Raw genomic sequence first — 26,763 nt, forward strand, 5'->3', positions numbered from 1 at the left:
CCCCAAAGGCCCTCGCTCTGGGACACGAGATGCTCCCAGTGGGCCTCACCCAACACTTAACATCGCTCGTTTCCCACCCGGCCGTCTACCCTTCCCAGCGGCTCCAGCAAACCTCTCGCCTTCCTCATGTGTGCAAAGCGTGCCTCCTCGGCCTGCCTGTTGACTGCGCCTCATTCTTCAAGGACCAGTGTATACGTCCTTCTACTCTGTAGCTTCTTCCTGGAAGAGGAACTATTTCTCTTCTCACCATTACAGCAGTAGTTTGACTCTACGTATTAACGCCCTTGGGCAGATTACTTCATGCCACACTATAGTATCTGTGCCATTCATAAATATTCTGAAAGATTGTCCAATGTGTTGTCTCCATGGCGGTTCCTTCTAGCACCTCAGCCTGAGCCTCTTCCCTCCTCATAGCCTTTTTCCTGAGGCTTAGCACCTCAGGGTAGAAATGATATGAAGCAAAACCAAAAAACAAACAAACAGCAAAAACAAAGGGTGAACTGCTTGGCTTTGCGTGTCCAGATTTCACTATTAAAAATCCACAGCATCAAGAGCATAAGACAAGACACGGATTAGTAGAAAACATTGGCTAATGACAGTGCCTGGCACATGGGAGGGGGGTGAATAGGTGTGATCTTGCCCTGTATTCAAGTTTATTGGGTCCAGGGTAGTCCTGACCATTACTTGGCCTATCAGATTCTCTCCCCCTGAAATTGGGGCTCGGAGATGCTTGTCAGTGTCTGCAGGTTCCCTGGAACTGACATGATATTGATGGGGGCTGAGAGCACCATCAGGGATGCCAGGTTAGATTATGAATGGGGAGGAGAAGAAAAACGTGGTCTGTTAGAAAGGCCAGAGAACAGAAGCAGACACACCGGGAGGAGTAACAGGAGGGCATGCAGCCCTGGAAAAGCCCTGGAATTTCCCTGCCTTGGGACTGCTCCATGGATTCCTTTTTGCTTGCCCTAGTTTGAGTGCGTTTCTGTTACTGACGACTAAGTGGTTGTGGACTAACAACAACATCTGACCCCCCTGGGAGCGTCTTGAGGGAAAAACTGATTCTGTTCATCGCTCTCAACCCAGGAGCCTGGCCAGGACCCCAATAAGGGATTGAAGGAGCATTGTTAGCCATAGACTAACATGGCTCCGCCCATCAGAAGGTTCTCCAGGACTATGGCAATCCCTTCTGAGAGTTTTGTGTAGCAAAGTTATAAGCTGTCACTTTGGACTGTGACGCTTCCAACCCTAAATCACCAGTGTGACTTAGAAGCCCTGATTTCCATAATTATAATAATACGGGGTCACAGTCCTGCTCCACAGAACCAACGTGGGCACTGAGTGAACTAATTTATACAGGAGCGTCTAGCCTGGCGACTGGCACGGAGGAAATGCCTTGTGCATGGACGTTATCGTGATTTTTAACAACTGCCATTGAGAACTGACATTATTCATTCAAGAAATGTTTGTTGAGTACCTACTGTGTCCTGGAGACAAGATTCCTAGGGTGCCTGCCCTCATGAAGCTTACAATCAATCGGAAGAAGAGGAAGTGGCTCATGCACAGGCAACAATATGGTGAAGGCCGGGGGTGGGGTGGGGTGGTCAGGTTAGGGCAAAGGGGGGAAATGGCGAACATCGGTCATGGCGTCAACAATACAAGAAAAAAGAAAAGAAAAAGAAGCAGCTTTCCTTTAATGGCTTCTTTTTTTTTTAAATGTTTTAAATTTTTTAATTACAGTTGGCACACAATATTATATTAGTTTCAGGAATATACCCCAGTGATTAGACATTATATAACTTACTCAATGATCATTCTGATAAATCTTGTACACATCTGACATCATACATAATTATTATAATATTATGGACTATATTCTCTGTGCTGTACTTTACATCCTTGTGACTGTTCTGTGACTACCAGTTTGTACTTCTAAATCTCTCCACCTTTTTCACCCACTCCCCAACCCACTCCCATCTGGCAACCATCAAACCGTTCTCTGTATCTGTGAGTCTGTTTCTGTTTCTGTTTCTGCTTGTTCGTTTATTTTGGCTTTTAGATTCCACTTATAAGTGAAATCATATGGCATTTGCCTTCCTCTGTCTGACTTATTTCACTCAGCACCGTACCTTCTAGGTTCCCCCATGTTGCAGATGGCAAGATTTCGTGCTTTTTATGGCTGAGTCATAGCCCATTGTGTATAGGCACCACTTCTTCTTTATCTATTCATCTATTGATGGACACGTAGGTTCCTTCCACATCTTGACCATTGTAAATAACACTCCGGTGGATAAATGGATGCGTATCTTCGTTGCCTTCTTTGTGCCATCTCTCTGGGTGAAGCTCCTCTGAGTTAGGGAGGGTATGGAAAGAATTACATTCTGGGTCTGTCATGATGTGGTGCCTCCTTGTAAGAAAATCAATTCTACACGTGGTTATGGTTTCTTAGTTTCAACAGCACTGTTTGTGGTTATTCTGTGTTTATTTTTCACATCCTTCCAGTCAAACCCTTGTGAAAAAGAGCCAGCCACATTTATACACCTGCCCCACAAACATGTTAATCCCACCTACTGGCCTCCTGCTCCTACAAGCATCTGGGTTCAATCTGAGAGCACAGATCAGATCAGGACGGCTTCAGACCAGGGGAAAGTTCTGTTTTGCCAGCAAGGCTGACAATCGATGAAATTTTACCCTCGCTCTCTCAAGGCAGGATCAATCCATTCTGGTTCCCACAGATCGATACCAGAACACAGCCCTGGGAGTAAGGATGTGTTTATTAACTGAGCGAGCCCTGAATCGAGGCCCAGAGAGGACAAAAGTGAGCAGTGGAGATCGCAGGCTCAGGAAGCTGCCCAAGGTGTCCTTGACCTGCCTGGGCGAGGCCTGGTAAGCAGCAAGGACCTGCTCTCCAAACTGTTGGCCACACTTACCTACTTTTTTCAGAAAAAGTACTGTTTGTGGCATTGAGCACCCTCTGGGATCTCATTGTGTCTGAAATATGTTTACCTTTTTTTCCTGATTGTAAAGGTTATATATGTTCATCATTAAAATTTTTTTGAGTCTTAACTGCCTTCCTCCCTGATAAGAAACAGTGATTTATTTAATTTTTTCTTCTCTTTTTCAGCTTTATTGAGATATAATTGACATATAACATTGTGTAAAATTAGGGTATATGACATGACATATACTATTATTGTGAAATGCTTACCACAATAAGGCCAGCTGACACATACGTTGCCTTACCTAGTTACTTTGTGTGTGTGTGTGTGTGTGTGCGTGTGTGCGCGTGTGTGTGTGGCAACAACTCTTAAGATCTATTCTCTTAGCAGCTTTCAAGTATACAATACAGGATTGTTAACTATAGTCACTATGCTGTACCTTAGATTCCCGGAACCCATTCATCCTACAACAGGAAGTTTATACTCTTCACCCACCTCCCCGCACTCCACCACCTCCAGCCCTGGAAACCACCAATCTACTCTCTGTTCCTATGAGTCTGTTTCTTTAGATTCCACATATAAGTGAGCGCATACAGTATTTGTCTTTGTCTTGCTTATTTCATTTAGCATAATGTCCTCAAGTTTCATCCATGTTGTCACGAAAAGCAGGATTTCCTTTATTTCTGTTGTTGAATAATATCCCACATTTTCTCTATCCACTCACCTGTCAACAGACAACTAGGTTGTTTCCATGTCTCAGTTATTGTAAATAATGCTTCAGTGAGTGTGGGAGTGCAGATACCTCTTCAATATCCTGCTTTCATTTCCTTCAGATATATACCCAGAAGAAGAGTTGCTGGATCACATGGTAGTTTTTATGTTTAATTTTTGGAGGAACCTCCATATTATTTTCCAAGGGAACAGTGATTATTTTGGGCCTGACAATATGGTCAGCCTCAGGAGGTGACTGTAATTGACAAAGCTAATTTCCTAGCCTCCCTCACAGTTAGGAGTTCCATGTTACCCATCTGTGGCCGTGGGATCTTAGCAGGTCTGCTGGGTGGTTTCTGGGAAAGATTTTGCTCCCCATCCTCTCTTCTTCCATGGAAGAGGAGGCCATGACTCTCATGCTGGAGGAGTCACCTGTCCCATGAGACAACAAACAGAAGCATAAAAGACAACCATCTGAGGATATCAGCAAAGGATGGAAGGACATGTGTTCTTAATGTCTTCACTCTCCTATAACAAGACTGAGGTAGATGACCGCTGGTCTGTAAAATCAGTGTCTATTTTTCAAGCCATTGCTGTTGGGTATTCTGTTACTTGCATCCAAATTCCTAAGATACACTAGAATGTAGATATAGATATCTGAAATAGAAGATAAAAGTCTCTGTCCTCACCCTGGATGGTGTGGCTCAGTTAATTGGAGTGTTAGCCCATAAACCAAAGGGCCACAGGTTTGATTCCCGGTCAGGGCATAAGTCTTGGTGGTGGGGTTGGTCCTTGGCCTGGGCTCATGTGAGAGACAATCAATCGATGTTTCTCTCTGGCATCAATATTTCTGTCTCTCCCACCCTCCCACTTCCTCCTCCTCTCTCTGAAATCAGTAAGCATGTCCTCCAGTGAGGTCTTAAAATTATCTACCCTCCCTCCAGATATAGCTACTGTTAAACTGTTAATGCTGGTATACATTTTCCCAAGTATTTTACGCATATATTAATACATATAAATAATCACAATTAAATATCAAATTAACGGGTTGGTAGAATAAATACATCCTGTTCTATAGCGCACTTTTTTTACTTAACAAAATACATGGTATATTTCTATGCCAGTACAGCTTTTCTTTTTTTTTAAAAATGACTCAGTCTTCTCCTGCTCGACATTTAGCATATATCCAATATTTTCTCATTATCAGCAATGCTGAAATAATTACCCTTGAACATACATCTGTGTGCACTTGCCTGATTGTTTACTTTGGATAATTATTAGACATGGACAAAGGGTATGCACATATTAAATGTTGACACATCTATCTATTAAACAAATGTTTACTGAGGGGCTAGTATGTGTTGCACATTTATGCTTGATGAACAGATACCTTGGCGGAGCTTTTAGTCTGGTGGAGAGACTGACAGCTGAACAGATGAACAAATAGTAGGTTGTTAGAAATTGTGATGAGTGATAAGCGGGAAATGAACTGTTGTGGTATGAAAACATCAGGGACCGACTTAGACGACCAGTGATGGCTTCCAAGGAGGTGACATTGAAGCCGTGAGTTTAAGGATGAGAGGACCAGGCCCTGTAAAGATGGAGGGGTGGAGCACTCCAGGTAAAATCCCCAGGGAAGAAGGATCTTTGATATTTAAGGATCTAAAAGGAAACCAGTGGGGTGAGAGCAGCTGAGATGAGGGTGGAGAGGCAGGCAAGGTCGAGATAACACAAGATCTTGTAGGTCATGTTGGAGCATTTGAATTTTATTTTATGGAAAGTCACTGGAGGGCTTTAAGCAAGTGAGTGGCTTGCTGTGTTTATTATTTTTTAATGACCATTCTGGATGCTATTTTCCATGGTTTCTATGGAGGCAAAGCCAGGAGATGAGTAAAGAAATCAAAGTGGTCTAAGCAAGAGAATGCAGTTTGGAGTGGGGTATTAAGAATATATGAATATGCCCTGGCTGATGTGGCTCATTGGGTTGAGCACCGGCCTGTGAACTGAAGGGTCGCTGGTTTGAATCCTAATCAGGGCACATGCCTGGGTTGTGGGCCGGGTCCCAGTCAGGGCGTGTGTGAGAGGCAGTCGATTGATGTTTCTCTGGCACATTGATATTTCTCTCCCTTTTTCTCCCTCCCTTCCCTTACCTCTAAAAAAAAAAATCTTAAATAAGAAAGAATATACAAATAAATCAGTGGATAAAAACAAAGCACTTATAAACAGGAAATTTAATATATGATACAAGTGTGTATTCCTACACACAATACTGCTGTGACAGATATTAAAACATAATGTAAACCTTACATCATATTTTATATTCATTATTATTATTGTAATCTTATTATAATAATATTAATATCATTATTCACCTTCAAAAATTTCCTGGATTTTTTCCCTATATTTATTTATTAAGTTTTAAAATAACTTTGTCACCTTCCATAGTATCCCACCCCCAAATCATGTTGGTTCTTTGACTTGGATTACACTAAATTTATAAATTGAGTTGGGGAGATAGGACTAACATCTTTACAATACTGAGACTTCCTGCCCAGGGATTTGTTATATTTTTCTATTGATTAAGGACCTCTTGCATGTCCTTATGTAGGTTTTTTAGTTTCTTTCTGTGTGTCTTACCATTTCTTGTTACATTTATGCCTAGGTATTTTATTATATTCATTGCTAAGGCGAATATAAATTCTTTTAAAATACATACTTTCTAAGTGGACATTACTGGTATTCAGTGTTTTATTTAGGGGCTCTATAAGTAATATCTTGCTCCCTCTTCTTAGTTTGGAAGAAACTGAGGCATAGATATAGTAAAGAGACATAAGAAATACAAATACTTCTTTTATTACTAATAAAGCTGACTGGAAAATGTAGCTTTTTATCTGTAGCCAAGTGGGCTTCTTATATTTCCCCTTGAATTGGATAGCTTTGCCTCTACAGTAGCGGGCAGTACTGGGAAGTACTATCACTCTGCCCCAGAAGCAGGTTCCCTTACCACACGGTGGAGAGTCCATGAAAATATTTGCTCCCTGCCATCAACCAAAGCCCCAAAGAGAACCCCGAAGCATCTATTCTTACCTGCTTCCTTCTCCCAAACTCACTAATCAAACAAATCACTTATCCCCCTCCCCCACGAGGGTGGAGAGAGACTAAGAGTCTTTTTTTTTAAGTTTACTTTTATTGTTTACACTAACACAGTAGTCCCCATTTTCCCCCCTTTGCCCACCTCCACCCAGCCCTTGGTCCCGCTTCCCTCACTCCATCGCCACACTGTGGTCTGTGCCTATGGGTCACGCATACATGTTCTTTGACTAATCCCTGCACTTTTTTTCATCCAGTCTCCCTGCCTCCAGACAGCTGTCAGTCTGTTCCATGTATCCATGGAAGTTCTTCTATCTGGAGAGGAAGGTTTTCCCCTTAGCATTTAGGAAAGCCATTGATTTTGCTATAACTGGCCTTTACCAGAACGTCTAAATTTTTTAGTTAATTCTCTTCAGTTTTTTATTTTTAGGTATGAACTTAAATCATGAGCAAATAACGACAAATTTGTCTCTTCTTTTCCAGTATTTGTATTTATTTTTATTATTTTATTGCACTGGCCTCAATTTTTAGCAATTATAGGAGGCATCCTTGTTTTGTTTTTTTAAGTGAGAATAACTTTAGTGTTTCACCATTAGAAAGTTTGTTTATGGTTTCTGATAAACTTTGTCATGTTAAGAAGTTTAAATTTTCTTCCTTGTTTCCTAAGAGGTTTTTAAAATTTTATAAGTAGCTGAACTTTACTAAACAGTTTTAAAGCATATATCTTGTTGATAAAATCCTGTGATTTATTTCCCTTTAACAATGTGATGAATTTACAGATTCCTTAATGTTGAATTATCCTGGTACTTTTGGAATGAATCTAGCTTGATCATGGTGGGTTTTGATTTGTTTTACAGCAAGCTGGATTTAAATTGCTAAAATTTTATTCAGTAGTTTTACAACTACTATATACTTAAGAGGGTTAGTCTGTAGCAGTGATTTACATATTGGAAATTAATTGGGAAACTTCTGGTCCTGGCTCAGATGAGTTTGAGAAATGCCAGGTTAAACAAGTTTCTTTACTCCTGGATTTCACATGGACCTTAATATACTAATACGTATTGTGATTTTCCAAAAGGCAGATTATAAATGGCATGCGGCATTTTCTCAAGGTATTTGACCACAAATAATATATGTTAAACTCTTGGGGAACTAGTGTTCTATAAAGATCCGCACTTCTCTTTTTGGTGTTATCTCTGTTGGATTGTGGTATCAGGTTGGACTAAACTTGGGAAACGAAATTAAAAACTTTTTGTCCTTTTTTTTTTCTTTTCTGTGTAACAGTTTAAATAATATAGGGGTTGTCTGTCCCTTACTGGTTTGCTAGGACTCGCCCGTGAAACCTTCTGACCAGTGGCATTTCAGTGACACAGGTACTTGGAATGAACACACTTGCAGGGCTTCCCCGGAGGACCTTTCCTTCAACAGCCAATTCTGCTTGGCTCCCTTTTTCTTTAGGACCATCAGGCAGCTATTTTGGAAACGCCTAAAAAGTGTGAAAATGAGACTTGGTGCATTAGCAAATCGATGCAGACCACTCCTGCGTGCTTCTCGGCTCCAAATGCTCCAGCCTTCTGACCAGAATCCTTTCAAACAGCAGGCTGGCCTCTGCGTGGGGGTGCCTTGCTGGGGCTGTGTAGGGCGCCTTTGGCTTGTCCCTCTCCCGGAGTGCTGTTAGGGTAACACCTCTGCTTAAACCTCTCCCCTCTAGATACTTCCCTGAGGCGGACCCCACAACCTCGGCTCTAGGCCTCTGTGGGTAAATCGTTGGCGCAACGTATGGGGAAGTGGGAATTTGCTAGGGGACTGGGGTCAGTTTGAGAGGCCTGGGATTAACAGTGGGTTCTAGGGTCTAAGCTTGTGTTGGATCAGGTGGGGCAGTGGGGTCCCCTGAAATGGAGTGAGATGAGCAGAACTGGCCTGGGCTTGGGTAAAGCCGAGAAGGGCTGGGTGGGCCAGTGTCCCTGCAAGAGGCGCGTGTGCCTGTGTGTGTGCGTGTGTGCATGTGCGTGCATGTGTCACGGTTCCAAGGCTCCACGAGGCCTGGGGGTTTCCAGGGACCCGAGGCACCGCGTTACGACTGGTCAGGGGTACAGTGGGGCCTAGGAGAGTGGGGTGGGCTGCTGGTCCCTGGAAGAGACCAACTTGGGGGAGGGGATACGGGTGTCCCAGGCTCCCAGAGGCCTGGGGCTCCCGGGGGTCGGAGGCTGCACTGGGGCCGCCTGCAGGCTCGGTGAGGCCCGGGTCGGCGGCGCGGCCGTGGGGGAGGTCGCGGTTGGGGGGCTGCGGGTAGGCGGCGGCGCGGGCTCCGGACGCCAGGGTCCCAGGGTCCCCGCCCCGTCCTCCCACCCGAGCCAGCCTGGGGCGCCGGCCGCCTGCCCCGGAGCCAGCGCCAGAGCCAGGAGGCCCGGAGCTCGGCCCGCCTCGGGAGCGCCGCCGTTGTTGTCTCCGCTGCCGCAGCTGCCGCCGCCGCCAGGCCGCGCCCCGCCCCCGCCGCCGCCGCCGCCGCTGCCGCTCCCGGTGAGCTCGCGCTCGAGCTGCGGCGCCGGCCCCGCCGCCTGGGCCCCGGGCCCGGCCCCTCCCGCGCCGCCCGGGCGATGAGAAGCTGCTTCTGCGTGAGACGGAGCCGGGACCCGCCGCCGCCGCAGCCGCCGCCCCAGCGGGGAACAGTTAAGTGAGGCCGCGCGGGCCGGGCGCCGCGGAGGCTTGGCCGAGCCGGCCGTGCTTCCCCGGCGGGCGGGCGGGCGGGCAGGCGCGGGCCCCGGGCCGAGGGGCGGGCGGGCGGGCGGAGCCGAGCGCGCCGAGGCCTGCGGGCTCCGTGCCCGGCCCGCGGCGGGGACAGGCCCGGCGGCCTCTGCCCGGCCCCGCGCGCCGCGGCTTCCCGTCCCGGCTTGGCCTGGCGGCGGGCAGGAGGTGGGGAGCTCCGGGCCCCGAGTGCAGGCAGCGCCCCCAGGGCCGGGACAGGTGAGGGCCCCCCAACGGCCCCCAACGGCCCCCTCCGCCTGTGTGAGCGGCGAGGCGGCTCACCTGTGCCCAGGCCGCCTGGGCACACACGTCGGGCAGACGTTTGACGGGCCTGGGGTCCGGTGCTCTGTAATCACGTGGGTGCAGCCAAGAGTGCACCTGAGCCTCGGGCATCGTCTGGGGTGTGGCCTCATCTGTGACCTGGGCGCAGCAGAGGACACCCAGTAGCTAGGGCACCTGTCTCCGAGATGAGGCGCGTGGCCTGGGCACCTGAGACTCAGGATGCTCATCCTGCAGGGATGGTGGGTGTGTTGATGAGCACCCCACGGGGACTCCTCACGTGGGGCTCAAGAGCAGGGGTTGGGAGAAGAGCTGTGGCCTAGCGCCAGGGACATCAGATCCCCAGAGACAGGCCCAGATGAAGAAGGCAGACCCATGAGCATCTTTATTCTCTTTGTTACCAGCACGTAACTCTTCCTAAATTATCAGCCTTTTTCACCATTAAAGACGTGACCCTCCTGTTCCCTGCTCCCCAGCAGCCTTTTCAGCAAGGCGCGGAGGAAGGCCACACCAGGGCAAAAGGCAAGTGGCTGTGGCCCCTTCCCTGCTCCCTGCCCCCACCCAAGAAGCAGCGCCCACTCGGATTTCTGCCACAGCAGCAGACAGCAGGCCATGCCTCTTTAGTGGCCTTTGTCTCTGGTGGTTCCTCCTCAGTATAATCTCATTATACATTTCTCGACAGCTGGCTGGATCTCATCTCATTTTAACGGGGCTAGAGAATCTTATCAGCTGCACCAGAAAAGCCTTAGAAAAGTTAGGAGATAAGCTCTGTGGAAGCCCAGACTAACTGAAAAACTCTGTGTACTCAGAAGGTTTGTCACAGGAGATGGGCGACACCTTTCTTGCTGTCCGGAAAGTGTGCAGGGTACTTTGGGATATTGTGTCGTACATTGAATATTTAAATGGGGCCCCTGAGACAGAGGGCTTCTGCTGGGACCTAGGCACTCAGTCCCATGGGAAGCAGTTGACATGGCAATTACCGGTTCATCTGAGCCTAGAATCATCTTCTGTCATGCACAGTTTTCATTCCTTCCTTCTAGCATTTTTGGCCACAATCCTGGTTTATGCTGAAGGCATTTCCTCTGCCCTGCCGCCATCCAGCTGGTGGGTTCTCCCCACTGTAGCTGGAATAGTGCACCGTGGTTAATGAAATGCAAGGGCTTTAGAATTAGACCTCATCTTAAGCCTTGGCTTCCCTCCTCGCTGTGTGCTCTTAGCAAATGAATGAACTTTTCTGAGCCTCAGGTGCCTCACCTGTAGAGTGAGGCTGACGATAATCTCTATCTCATGGAATGATGGTGAGAATTGAATGCAATAGTGCGAGAGACGTGCTTAGTTCCGTGCCTGCCGCAGGGCAAGCGCTCAGTAAAAGTTAGAGGTTATTATTAAGGGTTTGTTAACTGATTAATCAGAATAGTAGCTTCTTCTTTTTTTTTTTTTTTGTTTTTTTTGTTTTGTTTGAGTGCCTTTCTGTTTGTGGTTGTTTAGTTCTCAGGGCAACCAGGAAGGGATGATAGGGTAGAAAGAACACTGGGCGTGAATTCAGAGGCTTGGATCTGAACCTCACTCTGCCACCTGGAACTCGGATGACCCTAAGCAAGTCACGGAAACTCGTGGCACTTTTTCTGAACCCTTATTTCCTTGTTTGTTAAAGTGGCTTAAGAATAAATCCTACCCTATAAGGCCGAATGAGCCAATGTATGCAAATGCACGTGACATCATGTGGGGTTTGGGGTCCACTTAAATATAAGTGGGATTCAGGGACAGACCCCAAGTTCGTGAGTCTGCCAGTTAGACAATATGTGTGTGGGGGAGTGGTTATATGAAAAGGAAATATAAGAATATCTTGCTTTAGTACATTTCGCAAAACTGAATGTCCGGACATTGCTAGATCCCTTCTCAGGGCCTTGGAAGGGGTGGGGGTGGGGGCTGAAAGTTCATCTCTATCAGTTTCACAGCAGATCTGCTTCTGGGGGCACCTGAATCCAGATGTCATGGGCCCCTGTGATCCAGCTGGTTGGAAGTGCTCTGAGCCTCATGCTTAAAGAATTATATCCTTGCCACACTGGAAAGTAATGATGGCGTTGGAGTCAACATGGGAAATGTCAAGGGTGCTATTATGATGATGAAGATAACAAATGACTCCATGGCTGGACGTGGTGGGCTGAGAACATGTACTTAGTGGGCTGTGGTTGAGTGAGCAGAGTCTCCTTTGCTTGTTAGGTTGTGGGAGGGGAGGCCTGGGCTCCCTGCGTGAGCCGCCTCTCCCCCAGGCTGTGCTTGCTCGCTCTGAGGCCCTCCCTGTCTCTCCTTGGTCTTCTGCTTGCTGAGCTGCCCTTGGGACCTGTGGTTTTCCTGCGTGGTCTGCGCTGTTTGCAGTGGGGTTGCCTGTGTTGGGTCCCCTCTCCCCAGCTGCGTGGGAGGCAGAGAAACTGCGGGCATGCTTGACATTACCTCCTTGTTGGGGACATCCTGTGGGCATGTGCTTGGTTTGCTTGACACGCTTCTGGCAAGATGCAGAGCTTATCCAGGCTGAAATGTGAGAGGCCTGCGGGCCTGTAGCCCAGAGGTTGCATATTGGAGCTTTGTAGCTCATACTTCCTGACGACTGATGGCCATCTTGTTGAGCCTGTGGCTAGAGTCAGCAACATGAGGTCAGTCCACCCACACACACACACACACAAATTTTTTAAAAATGGACACCTATCAGCAAAGCAAAGTGTTCAAAAGGATATCCCCTGAACCTTTAGAAGAGAGATATAAACGAATACGTGCCTATGGAGCTAAACATCCCTAGGATGTTTCTGAAAATGCAGATGCCAGGACCTCAAACCCAGACCTGGACTCAGCATATCTCAGGAAGGGGCCCCCAAATCTGCATGCAGAAAACAAATCTTGGGTTGTACTTAATGCTTATTGAATCATGAGAACCACAATGGTAGATGCTTTTTTAAAAAACAGTTGTCAAATACACATAGCATGAAATCTTTCACCTTAATCATTTTTAACTGTACAGAGCAGTGGCATCAAGTGCATGCATGTTGTGCAACTGACCCCCGGAACTGTTTCATCTGGAGCGACTGAAACCCTGTGCTCTTTCAGTGACTCTCACTTCCTCCTGGCGACCACCCTTCTGCTTCCTATTTCTATGAATTTGACCACTCTCGGTACCTCATGTAAGTGGAACCATACAGTACTTGACCTTTTGTGACTGGTTTATGTCACTTAGCCTAATGTCTTAGGGTCATTCATAGTGAAGCGTGTGCCAGCATTTCCTTCCTTTTTAAGAAACTGAATAATACTCCATTGTATGGATGCGCTACATTTTGCTTATCTGATGATTTGTTTGTGGACACTTGGGTTGCTTCCACCTTTTGGCTACAGTGAATAATGCCACTCCGAACGTGGATGGACAAATATCTCTTCAAGTCCCAGTTTTCAGTTCTTTCGGATATGTACCCGGTGTAATTGCCAGATCATACCGAAATTCTATTTTACATTTTTTGAGGAATCACCATACTGTTTTCCATAATGGCTGCATTTTCATGTCCACCAGCGGTGGACTAGGGTTCCGATTTCTCCACGTCCTTGACAACACTTAGTGTTTGTTTTTGGATAGTAGCTACCCTAAAGGATATGAGTTGAAATCTCATCGTGGTCTTGGTTTGCATTCCCCTGAAGACATCCTTTCATGTGCTGGCTGACCATTTGTATGCCATCTTTGGAGAAATGTTTAGTCATGTCCTTTGCCCATTTTTTTCATTTGATCATTTCACTTTCTTTTGTTGTTGAGTTATAGGAGTTCTTAATAGATTTGGATTTTAATCCCTTATCAGATACTGTATATCATTTGCAAATATTTTCTCCAATTCCTTAGGTTGTCTTTTTTCACTCTAAGGATTGTATCTTTTGAGGCAGGTTCTGCAAGTTCTTTATACACATGATAACTCTGTAGAGAAAATAGTATTGTCTCTTATGTCAGTGTTATAGGGGTGAAACTTAGGCCCAGTTTAAGTGCCTGGGGTCCCACAGCTGTAGTGAGTGAGTGTCGGGGCTGGCATTCAAGCTTGGGCCCCTCTGGAAGCTTGCAGCCTTTCCCTTCCTTCCTCTGCTGTACCTTTCACCTCCCCACCCGCTGCTGGGCTGAGGGCGTGAGGAGGGAGGCCCCGTGGGGGTCGGCAGGAAGTGGCAGGAACGCTTTCAGAAGCGTTCAGTTGCAGGAGCGTAACTAGGAACGGAAGACTTGGGAATCTCTCCCTTCCGACCGGGTGGGGAGCTCCTTCCTGTAGCTGGTGTCGTTTCTTAGACCTTAGAGCAGAGAAGTGCAGACCCTTTTGTTTATTTGCTTGTTTGTTTAAACGTTTCACAAGCTTGTTTCAGAGGCCGTCTGCTACTCACTGTTCTCCCCGCCGTGGGTGTTTGTTCGCGCCCCGGTTGGTGCTGTGTCTTCCACCAGCGGTCTCTTCTCGGCTCTGCACCCACCAGGCAGAAGGAAGAGTCCCCTCATTTTTGGTTCCTTTCTTTCTGGATATTTCCTCCAGCCTCTGAGCTCCATGAGTGGTGGCCTTGTCCTGTTTGTCACTGTATTGCCCTGCACGGTGGCATTATCCAGTCTTGGCCCCAGACCAGTTAAATCAGAACCGGGAGTTGGAATGGGCAGCTGTGGTTCTTACAAACTCTTAGGCGAGTCTTCTGCGCAGCCAGCCCGGAGAGCTGCTGGCCGCTGCCAGGCCCCGTCCAGCCTGCTGGGACCGAGACCCACTGTGGAGCCGCTGGGCGTGCTGCAGGCAACCCTCCCGCTGCCGCCCCCACTGCAGACGGCCATCCCTGGAACTGTGCTCCTCGTCCTGCATGCAGCTGCTTTATGTGCCCTCCTTAATCCAGTGAAACATGGGCACTTTTGAGAGGACGATAGGAACTTCGTTCATTCATCCTTCCATCCACCTGTCGGTAGTTATTTATTGAGTGCCCCTGTGAGCCAGGCGCTGGTGGGCGTAACACCTTTGGACAACTTATGTTCTTCTAGAGAAAGTGTGTTCTAAAAGATAAGGCTATGTGTGCACATGTATGTGGCTAAGACCGTGTCCTTGGACATCAGCATTCTCAGTGACAGCACCTACCTGCCTGGCTGGACAGTTGGGGGAGTTTTGGGGAGCATGGAAGATGTGACCCAGATTTAGAATGGTGGGGTGAGTGGCATTGGGAAGGAACTAGGTGACCTGTGTTGGAGTTTTGACCTGTGATGTAGAGGGAGAGGAGGCGGGGAGACTTATTCTGAGGCTGTCCCTCGTGGATGATTACCTTCGGGTTCTTTCCGTTCATTTGTTCATTCATTCAGTCAGTCAACAAACATCTAATGAGTAACTGCTGCCTTGTACTCAAAGTTTGCGCTGTGGACCAGCTGTCGGAGCATCCCTGGAGCTTACTAGAAAGGCAGCTTCTCAGGCTCCATCCTAGACCCATTGAATCAGTATCTCTGGGAGTGGGTTCAAGAATTTCTGTTTTAACCAACTCTCTAGTTGACTCTATTTAAAAAAAAAAATTATTTATTATTTGTTTATTTACTTATTTTTTTAAAATGTTTTTTATTGATTATATTGTTACAACAGTTCCAATTTTCTCCCCCTTGCTCCCCTCCACCCCGCACCCCCCTCCCCTACTTACTTATTTTTAGAGAGAGGGGAAAGGAGAAAGAGAGGGAGAGAAACATCACTGTGTGGTTGCCTCTCACTCGTGCCCCCAACTGGGGACCTGACATGCAACCTAGTCATGTGCCCTGACTGGAAATTGAACAAGTGACACTTGGTTCGTAGGCCAACGCTCAATGCCCTGAGCCACAGCAGCCAGGGTCCAGTTGACTTATACTTGCTAGAATCTGGGGACTCTGCTCCAGAATGTCAGATTTTCCATCTTCCTCAGCGCATACCCTTCCTCAGTGCTCAGCACAGAGGCTCCCCATAAATGTTTATGGGCTGACTGCTTTGTGCCAGGTCCTGGTAGGCGCTGGGAATGTGGGAGCTGCTTCAGAGGGAGGGTGGCAAGGTCAGCCATGTTTGAGGTGTTAATGGGACATGCAGGTGATGAGAGACACTAGATACACACCTGAGGCTCGGGAGGAAGCTCTGGGCTGTGGAGGTATTTTGGAAGTTGTAGGCATATAAGTAAATGGAGTCTATGCCCAGATGTATGAAAAGAAAGTCTCAACACCGATGTGGACATCGGAGATGGGGTGCGGGCGGGGCGTGACGGGGCACACTTGCCTCACCTGAAGTCGTGTGTTCTGATGATTCTGGCCTGGGAGCACATTGCCCGGTGTTGAGAGGACATTGGCATTTTTTTCTCTACAGACACTGTGGCCATCCAGGCAAGGGTGTGACTTACCTATGTCACTGAACATCAAGAAAGCATTGCTCTTGGGGCCTCCTGGGATGGTTTCATTTGTAGGGCATCTGCCTTCTGTTGGGGTGGTCCTTCTTCCTTCTCTCCAGGGGACAATATGGCACCAAGACCTGAAGGGAATGGGCAGGGACGACCCTCATTTACAGTAATCGTGGGCAAGTGGGTGCAGGGCCCACAGTGCACTGGAGAATGCCCCTCCCCCACCGGCACCAGGATCCCCGGTCTTGCAGAGTCAGGCTTGTAAGAGGCAGGACTTTGGCCATTGCGGCGCTGTAGAACTTGATCCGGATTTATTTTTGGAGAGTGAGTTCTGGGATCTGGCATTGCGGCGTGCTGGGCTGCAGCAGCCTGAACCCCAGGCCTGCCTCACATGGCTTATGGGAAATTTATTTGGTAGTCAAATGGTTAATATAACCGTAATCATAGGTCAGGTGGAGTGGATGCGTTTATACACCAGATTCTTCTGTTGGAAGCAACAGACCTTTACTGGGGAAAAGGAAGTGCTTGCCATTGTTAGTTCTCGGGCTGGAAAATTCTTTGTGATCTAGGAATGCTTAGAAAAATATTTGCTTTCATTTCCCAATATCTCAGTGGCCTTCCCAGTAGCCTGTGGCCTGTTGCTACCGGACCACCTCAACAGCGTTTGTCAGCGTGAGACTGGTCACTAGGTAAGTGGCCCGGACCCAAGTGCAGGAGGCGCCGGGATGCTCTCCTGAGCTCCACAGGGACGCCTCAGCCTGGGCACTGTCCCCCAGGAGCCAGCTGGCCATTCGCCTGGGTGCTGCATGGACGCGGGCCTCAGCCTGTGGTCTCCCGGGGAGGCAGGTCTCTGCACTCAGCTGCATGGAGGTGGCCCGGTTTGTGTGTGTTGTGGTGTGCATTGGTGAAGCCTGGCTACCGGCTCCCTCCTGTGGGGATGGTGCCCCTCTGTCCCCCGCTTAGGTTTGGTTGGCAGCAAGGTGCCAATAATCATGGGGCAGCAGATAGGGGCATGGATTCCCACAGACCACCGCTACCATGGAGAAGCAGGCAGAGCGGTTGCCGATAGCAGCAGCTTTTACTGGGGTATAGCCGTTGTCAGTGGAGACGCTGCTCTTCAGCTGGTTCCCACAGAGAGTGAAATATCTATCCACTGCTTCTTCCCAGCCCTGCAAACTGGTAGCTGTGGGCAGACCCTTCATGTCTTTGGTGCCTTTGACTTTGGATTTCAAACAAGCTGATCACAATTTTGTCCTTCTGTGGGGATTTAATTAACCCACTGTTCTTGTCATTTCAATTACAGTAGCCCAATTTCACCAGCCCCTCCCCCAATACTTTGAAATTACTCTCCTCGAAAGTTGTGCGAGTCATGCCTTCAGCCCTGGTGGGCAGTGCGGGCTGGTGCGCTTCTGAGCCGGCGGGAGGCCGGGTTGGGGTTCCTGCTGTGCCTTCTTTGAAGGCAGCACCCCCTGCCCCCTGCAGTTGCTGCCCCCCCCACCCCTTCTTTAAGCTGCTCAGCCTGCACCTCACCGCTGCTGAAGGGGCCTCAGTGGAGAGAGGTCTGAGCTCTGTTAGTTGGGTTTTGATTTCAGTACAGGAGTTGATAAAACGAGATAAACCCCAGGCTCACGGGGCTGGGGAAATTAAACAGAGATGATATCAAAGTTCCCCTGAGTTTTCAACTGTGATACAGTAGCTTAGTTTTCTCCCGGCCTGGGGCCGGGAGGCACGCCTTTGATTCTGAAACAATGTTCAGCATCAGTTAAGCCCAGCACTGCTGACTTTTAGGGATTAAGCAAACCGTTGTAGTAATTCTTTGATCAGCTACAAGGGAGCAGTGTGCTGTCTATAGGAAGGGGCTTTATAGTTCAAGTTCATCTCTCTGTGAACCTGGGATGACAGCATTGGCGAGGTGCTGCAGCGCTGGGAGCTGGGGCCGCCCCCAGGCAGTTTGCAGCCAGAAGCAGGAAGTGGTTTTCTCCCACCCAGCGTTGTTGCCTCTGTCCGTCCAGCATGGCATGGGAGAAGTCCTCCTGGCTTGGAAAGCACACCTCACCCCAAATGACCCCATCTAGTCCTAATATGTACGTGCACACATATGCACACACACGTGCACCCACGCACTCCCACCTTGCAAAGAGATCCTCCTGGGGCAGACACAGGAATAGCTGCCCATAGCCCCCAGACTTGCCAAAGCTCTAGCAGAGGCTGCCTGCCACTGGGGTTAGAGATTGGGATGGGGATTGGGACCAAATGACCTCCGAGGCTCAGTGAGCAGAACAAACTCAAGGTCACTGTGCTCTCCCCACTCCCAGAAGCAGACCCGACTCCCAGGGGCCGCCACCCCCATCATTCCTTACCTGGCACTTACTGAGAACTCACCTCGTTTCAGATTGACTTCGTTCTATAGTTCTGAGTAATTTCAACATCTGTTATCTTGTCATCTAAAATACTGGGTCAACTTTTGGTTTTCACTTCAGAGGCCCTCCCTGCAGCCACAGCAAGGATTGTAGAAGTTTTGCAAATTGCTTCCTCCTCCGGGTTCGGCCTGCGACTCGCACTTGGTAATGGAGCCCCTGTGTGCTGTCGATGGGCACGCAGGCACCATGCATCAACCTATTCCCTCCTGTGCAGCGCTCGGCTCTCCCTCATTAGGCCTAAATTTACCTCCGTCCTACACAAACATGGCCCTAGCTCATTTTTATTGTTGTAAATTATTTATGAGGGGAAGGTTGAATCTTGAAACTGAGGTGCGAGGGAAATTAATCCCATGTTACTTTTATCTTTCTGTACTTTTCTTTCCCTTGCTTCACTCACTGGGCTGTGGCTAGAGAAAGGAGAGCTTCGGCATTCTAAATATAATGAGTGTTGAAGCTGCTTTCTCAATCGGATATCGGATGGCATGTTGGCCTCTCTCTCTGCACAGTGTCATGGAAAGCAGACCGGACTGGGGAAGGAGGCCCAGAGGTCCTGTTTGTCTGCCTGCTGCATGGTGTCTGTGAACCCTGGGGCTCAGGTGTTTCTCCTCTAACCTAGGGGTAATGCAGCCCGGCCACCCGCCAGGTTTGGTGTGAGCAGTGATAGAGATGGAGCCTGAGAAAGGTTTCTTAAAAAAAAAAAAAAATTTTTTATTTTCACCCGAGGACATTTTTTTTCTATTGCTTTTTAGAGTGGGGGTGGGGGGGTGGGGAAACGAGCAACATCGAAGTTAGAAAGAAACATCAATTGGTGACCTTCTCTTATGTGCTGACCAGCAGGATCAAACCTGCAACCTGGGTATGTGCCCTGACTGGGAATCGAACCTGCAACCTTTCATTGTGCAGGATGATGCTCCAACCAACTGAGCCACACCGACCAGGGCCTCAGAAAGCTTTTTGAGGATCATAAAGCTGTGTACCAATGCATCAGAGGTGTGTTAGTGTGTTTGTGCACAGTTAGGATTTTGAGATTCGAGATGGTTGCTGGTGAGGAGCTGCTGAGGGTGAAGCCAGGCGTTGTTACAAGTAGGTCTTGGAATTTCAGGTTTGAGACCAGCATCGCCTCTCGCCAGACAGGTTAATGTTGGTTTTAAACACCCTGCCCCGCTCTTCTCCCCTCCCCGGCAGATTTGCTCTGCGGCCAGTGTTAATGGCCTCTTCTCCCCCTCAGAGAGGCCTGGCCTGTGACCCTGGGCGGCGGAGCACTCGGAGGTGGTGCCATCCCTCCTGGCTCGAGGCTCCACACAGCCCGGGAAACGTGGAGTGCTAGTTAATAAATGGCCTTTTGTTAAGGAAGGTCAATTGAACTGACGGTAGAGACGCTGTTAAAAGTAATTTGCAGTCAGAAAATATGTAATTCAGAGCAGGCCACTCTGAGTGATTGCCCCTGCCACGGACATGTTGGGCGTTTCTCATTAAAAGCTTCCTTTGCTGGTGGTCGTGCTTCCTCCACTGTGGAGCTGGCCTCAGCCCCACGCAGCGAGGAGTCATTTGTCTGTATTTCACAAAGGCCGCCTTGATCCCCAGGGTCCAGCAGCTGGGGGGAGAGGAACGAAGAAGGCGTGCGAGACGCTGTGTGTATGTACCGCTCTGCTCAGAGCATCCTCCCATCCTGCAGGCTGGGCTGCCATCGCGGCCGGGTGTGGGCCCAGGCCGCCGGTCCTTTGTCTGCCTGGGCTGGAGGCAGCCTGCAGCCATCTTGGAACCTGCTGCTGGGCTGCTTCTCCGGTGCATTCTGGGAGCAGCAGCCTTGCTTTCAGACAGCATTTCTCCTGCTGCACTTGAGAGCGTGCTTCCGAGCAGAAGAGAGCCATTGTCATTAGTGGAGGATATTGTAACCCAAGGACGTGAATCTATCAGCAAATAAAATATTTCTTATTTATTTTCATGCTTACCTCCCCTCCCTCTCTCTTAGATAGTAGAGGCAGTGCTATCCTAATAATAAAGAAAAAAAACCTTACCTCGCATATTCTTTATTAAATTCACAGCATGATATTTCAGCACGGGCAGAATTCATACATTCTGTTAATGAGCTGTTAATTGCAAAGCATTTTGGTAACCAGCAGCAGGTACCAATATTTTGCAAACTGCAGCATTGTTATTGTTATGCTACCAATAAGATTTTCCAAGTGAAGAGACTTTTTGATCAGTGTTTGCTTTGGATTGGGCGGGTTCTGATTTTTAATTCCAAACCTTTACTGGGGGGCGGGGGGGGGGGGGCGTGCCTGGGCATCCATTCATTAAATGTTCTCCCTGTGCCTACTGTGTGGAAGAAGCACTAAACCCTGTGCTTTAGGCAGATAAACCTACCTGGCAAACGAAATTTGAAAATAGGAGATGATGCCGTGATGCAACGTGGTATCCTGGGCTCTGCCCTGGGTTTCCAGAAGCTTATTTTCTGCAGAATTCAGAAAAGCCACACTTAGTTTGGTTTTTCCCATAGACAGGTGCCGCGCGGGCGGCGGCTGTCAGGCTGAGACGCCTCGGTGGGAGACTTGGCCCCATTGCGCGAAGTCTGTTTCCAGAGCCTTTCGTGGGGGCCCAGGGAATGCTGATTACATGGGCGACTTGCGTATAGCAATTTGCTTGTTCCTATTTAGGAGGCGCAGTCCTTTTTAATAGCCTCTGCCTTTTCTGATTCTGGGCTGAGAACTAAGAGGATTCCTCCTGCCTGCCTGGTTAGGCAGCATGTTTGGTTCGCCTTAGAAGCGGTAAGCAGCCTTGAGAGGCCTGGCAGACCTACAGCCCGTGGAATTTAATTGCTGCAGAAGGAGGTGGAATTTAACTTGCCCTCTTTGAAGGCTTGTCCTTTTAGAAGTACTAAAAGTCATTTACATAAGGTGTTACCTTTATTTGCTTTCTGGTGCACGAGCTGCCCGGACCCAGTCTATATATACTGCTTGTCTCCTGCCGTCACCTCAGGAGGCGGTGAGCAGCAGAATAATAATTCCACTTCCCTCCCTTTCTCCCCAAGTGCCTGGCAAGAATTATGGTCATTGTTAGTGTTTAGCTTTCAGTAAATGCCCACAACCTGCGGGATTAAACACAACAAAGGGACCGGCCAGTCTTCTCGGGAGTGGCGCCTACCCCGTTTCTGGTCCGTCGCCTTGGTCCTGTGGGCCCCAGCCCCCGCCAGCCTCGTCTGCTTTTTGTCGGGGGCCCACCTATGTGCCAGGGACCTCTCCCAGCCCCTCCTTTCCATGACCCTTCGCTCTCACAGAGCCCTGTGACTGTCACTGTCAGGCTCCGTGTGTGCTCACAGTCCGAGGGCCTGGTCTGGAACACCGTGCCTAGAAGACACTCTTTAAGACCACGTGTCTGTGTGCACAGCTCTGCCTACTGAGCAGTCTGCCTTGGTGGTGGTAGAGGCCATGGCTTTGGAAGTCTGCACCTCTGTAGGAAACAGTGTAAGGGAGAGAAACGCAAGGTGGGTTAGACTTAGCCAAGTCTGATGGATCCTCAGAGAAGCGACTGGTATCTGTTCAGAAATCAGGCAGCTGGATGGGAGAGTTGAGAATGGTTTGCTTTTGGGTTTGAGTTAAAATGACTTACTCAGACAAGGGACAAGCCCTCCTGATCCATGTTAGCTCAGTGTTCAAAGCTAACTTGAGGCGAGTAGGGGCTGGCCGTGTTCTGACTTCCTGATGTGAGGAAAGAGGCAGGTAAGGTCAGGGCTCCTTGAGCCAGCTCAGGCATGCGGAGCTCGGCCCAGGGCACTCGCCTTGGGAGTCTGGCTCTGTCTGTTTGAGACGCTGCATTGTTCCCATTAAACGCTCAGTTTGAATCTTATGCTTTCTTTTTCCTTTTCGGAACCAGGACCAATCCACCATGCCTGAAGTCAAAGACCTTTCGGACGCCCTGCCAGAGACGTCAATGGACCCCATCACGGGCGTGGGGGTGGTAGCTTCCCGGAACCGAGCCCCGACGGGCTATGATGTAGTAAGTCAGGGTATTGCTTTGTACCTTTTGTGCACGGATTCCACAGATTTTACCCCCTGTGTTCAAGACCCTGTGAACCTTATGTGTAAGCTGTGTTTCTTCCCTCTGGGAACTTAAGCAGCGGGGGGAAGACCGTGGTTGGGCAGGCACGGGGAGTGTCCTGGATTGGGAGTCAGAGGACCTGAGCCCATTGGGCTGTTCCCAGAGCCCAGACGCTTGGCCTCTGTGACGCTCATGGTCACCTTCTGTAAAATTCAGGGGTTGGATGAGTTGATTTCCAGTCACTTCTAGTTACGACATTTCATGAAAAGGATTCAAGAGTCTGAAAGACCCTTGGTATTTGTCATAGATTGTCCCACATGTTATAAATGTCATAAATTATTGCCATACAATCATACAGCTCTTTACAGTTCACAAAGCCGTTTCCTTCCCAGGAACCTGTTTAGCTCTCACGACCATGTGGGGAGGGCAAGTAGCTTTATTCCTACATTGCTGGCGAGGAGAACCCAAGGTCTGGGAAGTGAAGTGATGGAGCCCGTCCCCATCCTTGGGGGCGGTGAGGCAGGACCAGACCCCCTCCCAAGTCCAGTACTCTGGCTGACCACACCACCACAGCTTAGCAGAGACCTTGCCTTGCTTCTCAGCAGCCATCTGTGGTGTTTCCTAGTACTGATAGCTGGAATTGGTTATTTGGTTGCTGCAACAGATAAATTCCACTTGGGGTGGAGCTTTAAAAAATGCAGAGTAACATTAGGAGGGTTTCATACAGTGTTTTGAGGTCTGAAGTGGTCTTATTTTCACTCTCCTCATTTTTTTTATGGCCGCGTTTTATTCTTACTCATTGAAAGTGTGTACCAAGAATACATAAGAATAAAAGAATGAGAGCCTTAGTAGCCAGCTCTGAAAACCTGCCGTAGTGGTTAGATTAGTGTTTGATGTCCCAGGGGCAGTGGGGTGGGGGGAGGGTGCAAAGGAAGCCCAAGGCCGTGTTTCTCAGCCTTGGCACTGTTGACATTTTGGGCCAGGTAATCAGATAATTCTGTGTCGTAGGGCTGTCCTGTGATCGTAGGATGTTTAGCAGCGTCCCTGGCCTCTAAGAGATGCTGATGGCACCAACCCCCGCAAATTGGACCACCAAAAAAAATGTGCCCAGAAATTTCCAGATGTCTCCAGGCGGAGGGGGGTGGGTGGGCAAAATCAGCCCCCATTGAGAAAAAGTGCCTGCACTGGGTCCTGCGTGAAGAGGGGGAAAAGAAGAAGCCTGTGAAAATGCTCCACATCACTTTCCCAACTGTTTGAAAGCTTATAAACATTCTAAAAGTGAAAGAGCGAGGGAATCTTTTTTGACAAAGATTTGAGTCTTACCTGCTGCCTGACTTCAAAGCACTGCTTGTATGTATAACTTGCTATAAAATAGAATCATTAGGTATGGCTTTGTGCCATAAAACTCTTGGGGAAGCTAATAAAAGTGTTACCGATTTGAGAGGCCGAAGTGTCTTTTGATGAATTGGATACAGAGCGGCACTCACTGCCTGTGCACGGGGCCGGCTGGGCGCTGGCGATCGCTGCATCTGAGGACCAGCCCCTGGGATGCCTGCCCGGGAGGGCACCTGCCAGGGGCTCACACCCAGGGCCTGGGTCTCACGTCCTCACGCTGTGCTCTCGTGTCGATCTGGGTCTTTTACTTCTGCTTGTACCTCTGGGGCCATCTTGAATGCGTGGCTAGTGGGCGGCAGATGGCCTCTGATGGTCTGGTTTTCCGAAAGCCTTGGTAAATCTGACAGGAGCATTATCTATCCCTATCATTTTCTCCTAACATCTAGCTCGGGGCAGAAGAGCCCGGTGTCAGATGAGTAAAATTAATAAGCACATTTCATGATTGCGCTGCGCCGTGCATTATACTGAAAGGTGAGCAGGGCAAGAGGCTCCCAGGGTCAGCCTGCCAATTACCCAGCCTTTGCGCCGGGATGGAGCGTGGCCGAGCTCCCTCCAAAAGCCCTTCCAGGGAGAGAGCTGGAGTCATCTTGTTGTGCTGACCACTGGACTCTTCTAGATAAGCATTGGTTCCCCAGAGATCTGACCTGAGTTCAAGGGCAGTGGGGGAGGGGGTGGCAGGGAGAACTCCCCATTCCTTTTATCTGGAGTTTTGTGTGAAGTCACCATCAAACTGAAATGTAAGGTGTTTTATGGTGGCTGGGCCACAGAGGTGCTTAGACAGCTGCCGTGGCCGAGGAAGCCCTGCCACAACTGTGGCGAGACCGCTCGGTCACATCTGCTGCGGGAGTGATCTGTCCCCATGCACGGTCACAGCAAGCACTGTGACTGCACAGCCCCGAGGGGCAGGCGCCAGATGGACGGCCGACCCTGGCCAGCCCAGCCACTTCCAAGTGCGCAGAGGCCCTGTTGCTGCTGAAAGTAAAAGATGCCCAATGTTTGCTTGTAAAAATTTAATTTTATAACTCTTCTCCCAGTCAGGGGAAGGATCTTAGGCTGGGGGCTGAGGATTATTTGCTAAACTTCTCCATTTATTGTCTCGGTGTCTGCGGTCCTCTCTGAAATAGCCTCCCCTTTGTGTTCATGGCCACACGCGCAGGTCTTGGAGTGGCTGGCGGTGACACTCCCTGCCGACAGGGTGGGAGGGTCTCATGTGTCCTTGTGATGCCACAGTACCTGGTGTGACGCCTGTCATAGATGCCTGGGGATTGCTGAAAGTAGCACATGTCCTGTGTAGGTGGTCAGTTTTCAGGGACGCGTCATGCCGTAGAAGCAGTTCGTTCTAAAACTCCTCTGCACAGAATTAACCTTTGACGTCCAAGTCACTCTGAGACGTTGCGGCGTCTTAGGGCATCTAGGCGGACATCACCGAGGACCATGTGGGGGTGTATTTCTTTGTATTTCCAGGGAAATATATCCTACCTTTTACGATTCTTTTGCCTTTCTAAAAATTCTTTTGTCTCTTTACAACTCAGAGCCTAGAGCCACAGTTCTGTGTTTGTGAGATGACTCTTTCTTTCCAGAAAGGAATTTTTTTCTTTGATAATATACTTTTTGGTATTATACCTTCACATGCCTAGTATACTTTGGGGGGGGGGCAAAAACAAAACAAAAAGTCAGCAATACAGAGAAAGAATAATCAAACACTGCAGAGTATTTAAATTTAAAGTTTTTAATTTATCCAGCCTATTTTTGAGTACGTATTACGTTCCAGCTGGAGGCTGGGACACAGTGGTGAGTGAAAGCGTGCACCGTCCCTGCCTTCACGACGCTTGCAGTCTAGGTGGGGAGAAAGATAATTCAGTGAGTCCACAAATAAATGTAAAATCAAATTGTGGTAAGTGCTTTGAAGGGAAGTCCTAAGAGACTATTCGTATCTTCCAAACCTAGCTTTGCAGATTACCCATTGCTTTCGCTGAATCCCAGGTCACGACAGCGTGACCCCTCCAGCTCGCTTCTAGACATGCTCCCCTCCAGCTTTCCTGAGCCGTCCCCAGGGCACCGCCTCAGTGGGCTGCGCCGTTTTCATGGGTGACATCTAGGAGGTCACCCGGGTACAGCCCCCCTCCAACCCGGCCTGAGTGGGGATGGTCACTGCTCTTCCTTCTTCCATGACCTTTCTTGATTTCCCGTAGACCAGCCGAGACCAGAATTACTTTTCACAGGACTTTTTCTGGAGCTTTGAGGATAATGGGAATGTGAGAGTAACACTTGGAGAACTTTGACCCCGGCTGCTGAGGCCAGGCCGGTCCTCCGGCCCCCTCCTTGCCCAGCCTCTGCCTTGCTTTTGGCTGCCCTCATCCCACCTACCCCAGAACAACGTTCAGAATAACATCCAGAGAGTCCCAGCTTCTGAGAGACCAGGGGATATTTTTTCCTTCCTCATGCCAATCTAAGATGTCCTCCATTCCCTTCCTGAGAAACCCCACCCTACACACCAGAGTCTTTCTGGCACAGTGACCCTGAAGTGACAGATCATCCTCTGGTTCAGTGACTGTGCCCAGACGTCCAGGTCAGGGATTCTCAAGCTTTCCATATTTTTTCTGTGTTTCCAAGGCTCCTATTATACCCCTCCTGTTTTGGTAAAATTTTACTCATCCTTCAAAACCCAGTTCAAATAGCTTCTAAGTGCAATGTTTCCTGACATCACTCATTCATTTATTTGTGCATACATTGCTGTCACAAATATTTATTGATCACCTACTTTGGTGCAA

At 48.8% G+C, this 26,763-nt stretch overlaps 1 protein-coding gene across 2 annotated transcripts in view; it reads left to right on the forward strand.

The window, feature by feature from the left end:
* The first annotated feature begins 9,268 nt into the window (after positions 1 to 9,268).
* MVB12B (multivesicular body subunit 12B) overlaps positions 9,269 to 26,763 on the forward strand; it is a 155,552-nt gene continuing 138,057 nt past the window's right edge. The window contains exons 1-2 of one of the 2 annotated variants that reach the window (XM_090274733.1): positions 9,269 to 9,406; positions 22,433 to 22,555. In XM_090274733.1, coding sequence (XP_090130859.1) covers positions 9,335 to 9,406; positions 22,433 to 22,555 — 195 coding nt within the window. In that variant the 5' untranslated portion in view covers positions 9,269 to 9,334. Of the gene's footprint in view, positions 9,407 to 16,749; positions 16,829 to 22,432; positions 22,556 to 26,763 lie in introns of those variants that run through there. The other variant, XM_090274735.1, reaches the window with a different exon arrangement.

This window comes from Furipterus horrens, unplaced genomic scaffold (assembly GCF_987537825.1).
Source record: "Furipterus horrens unplaced genomic scaffold, mFurHor1.1.pri manual_scaffold_4, whole genome shotgun sequence".
NCBI classification, from domain to species: domain Eukaryota; kingdom Metazoa; phylum Chordata; class Mammalia; order Chiroptera; family Furipteridae; genus Furipterus; species Furipterus horrens.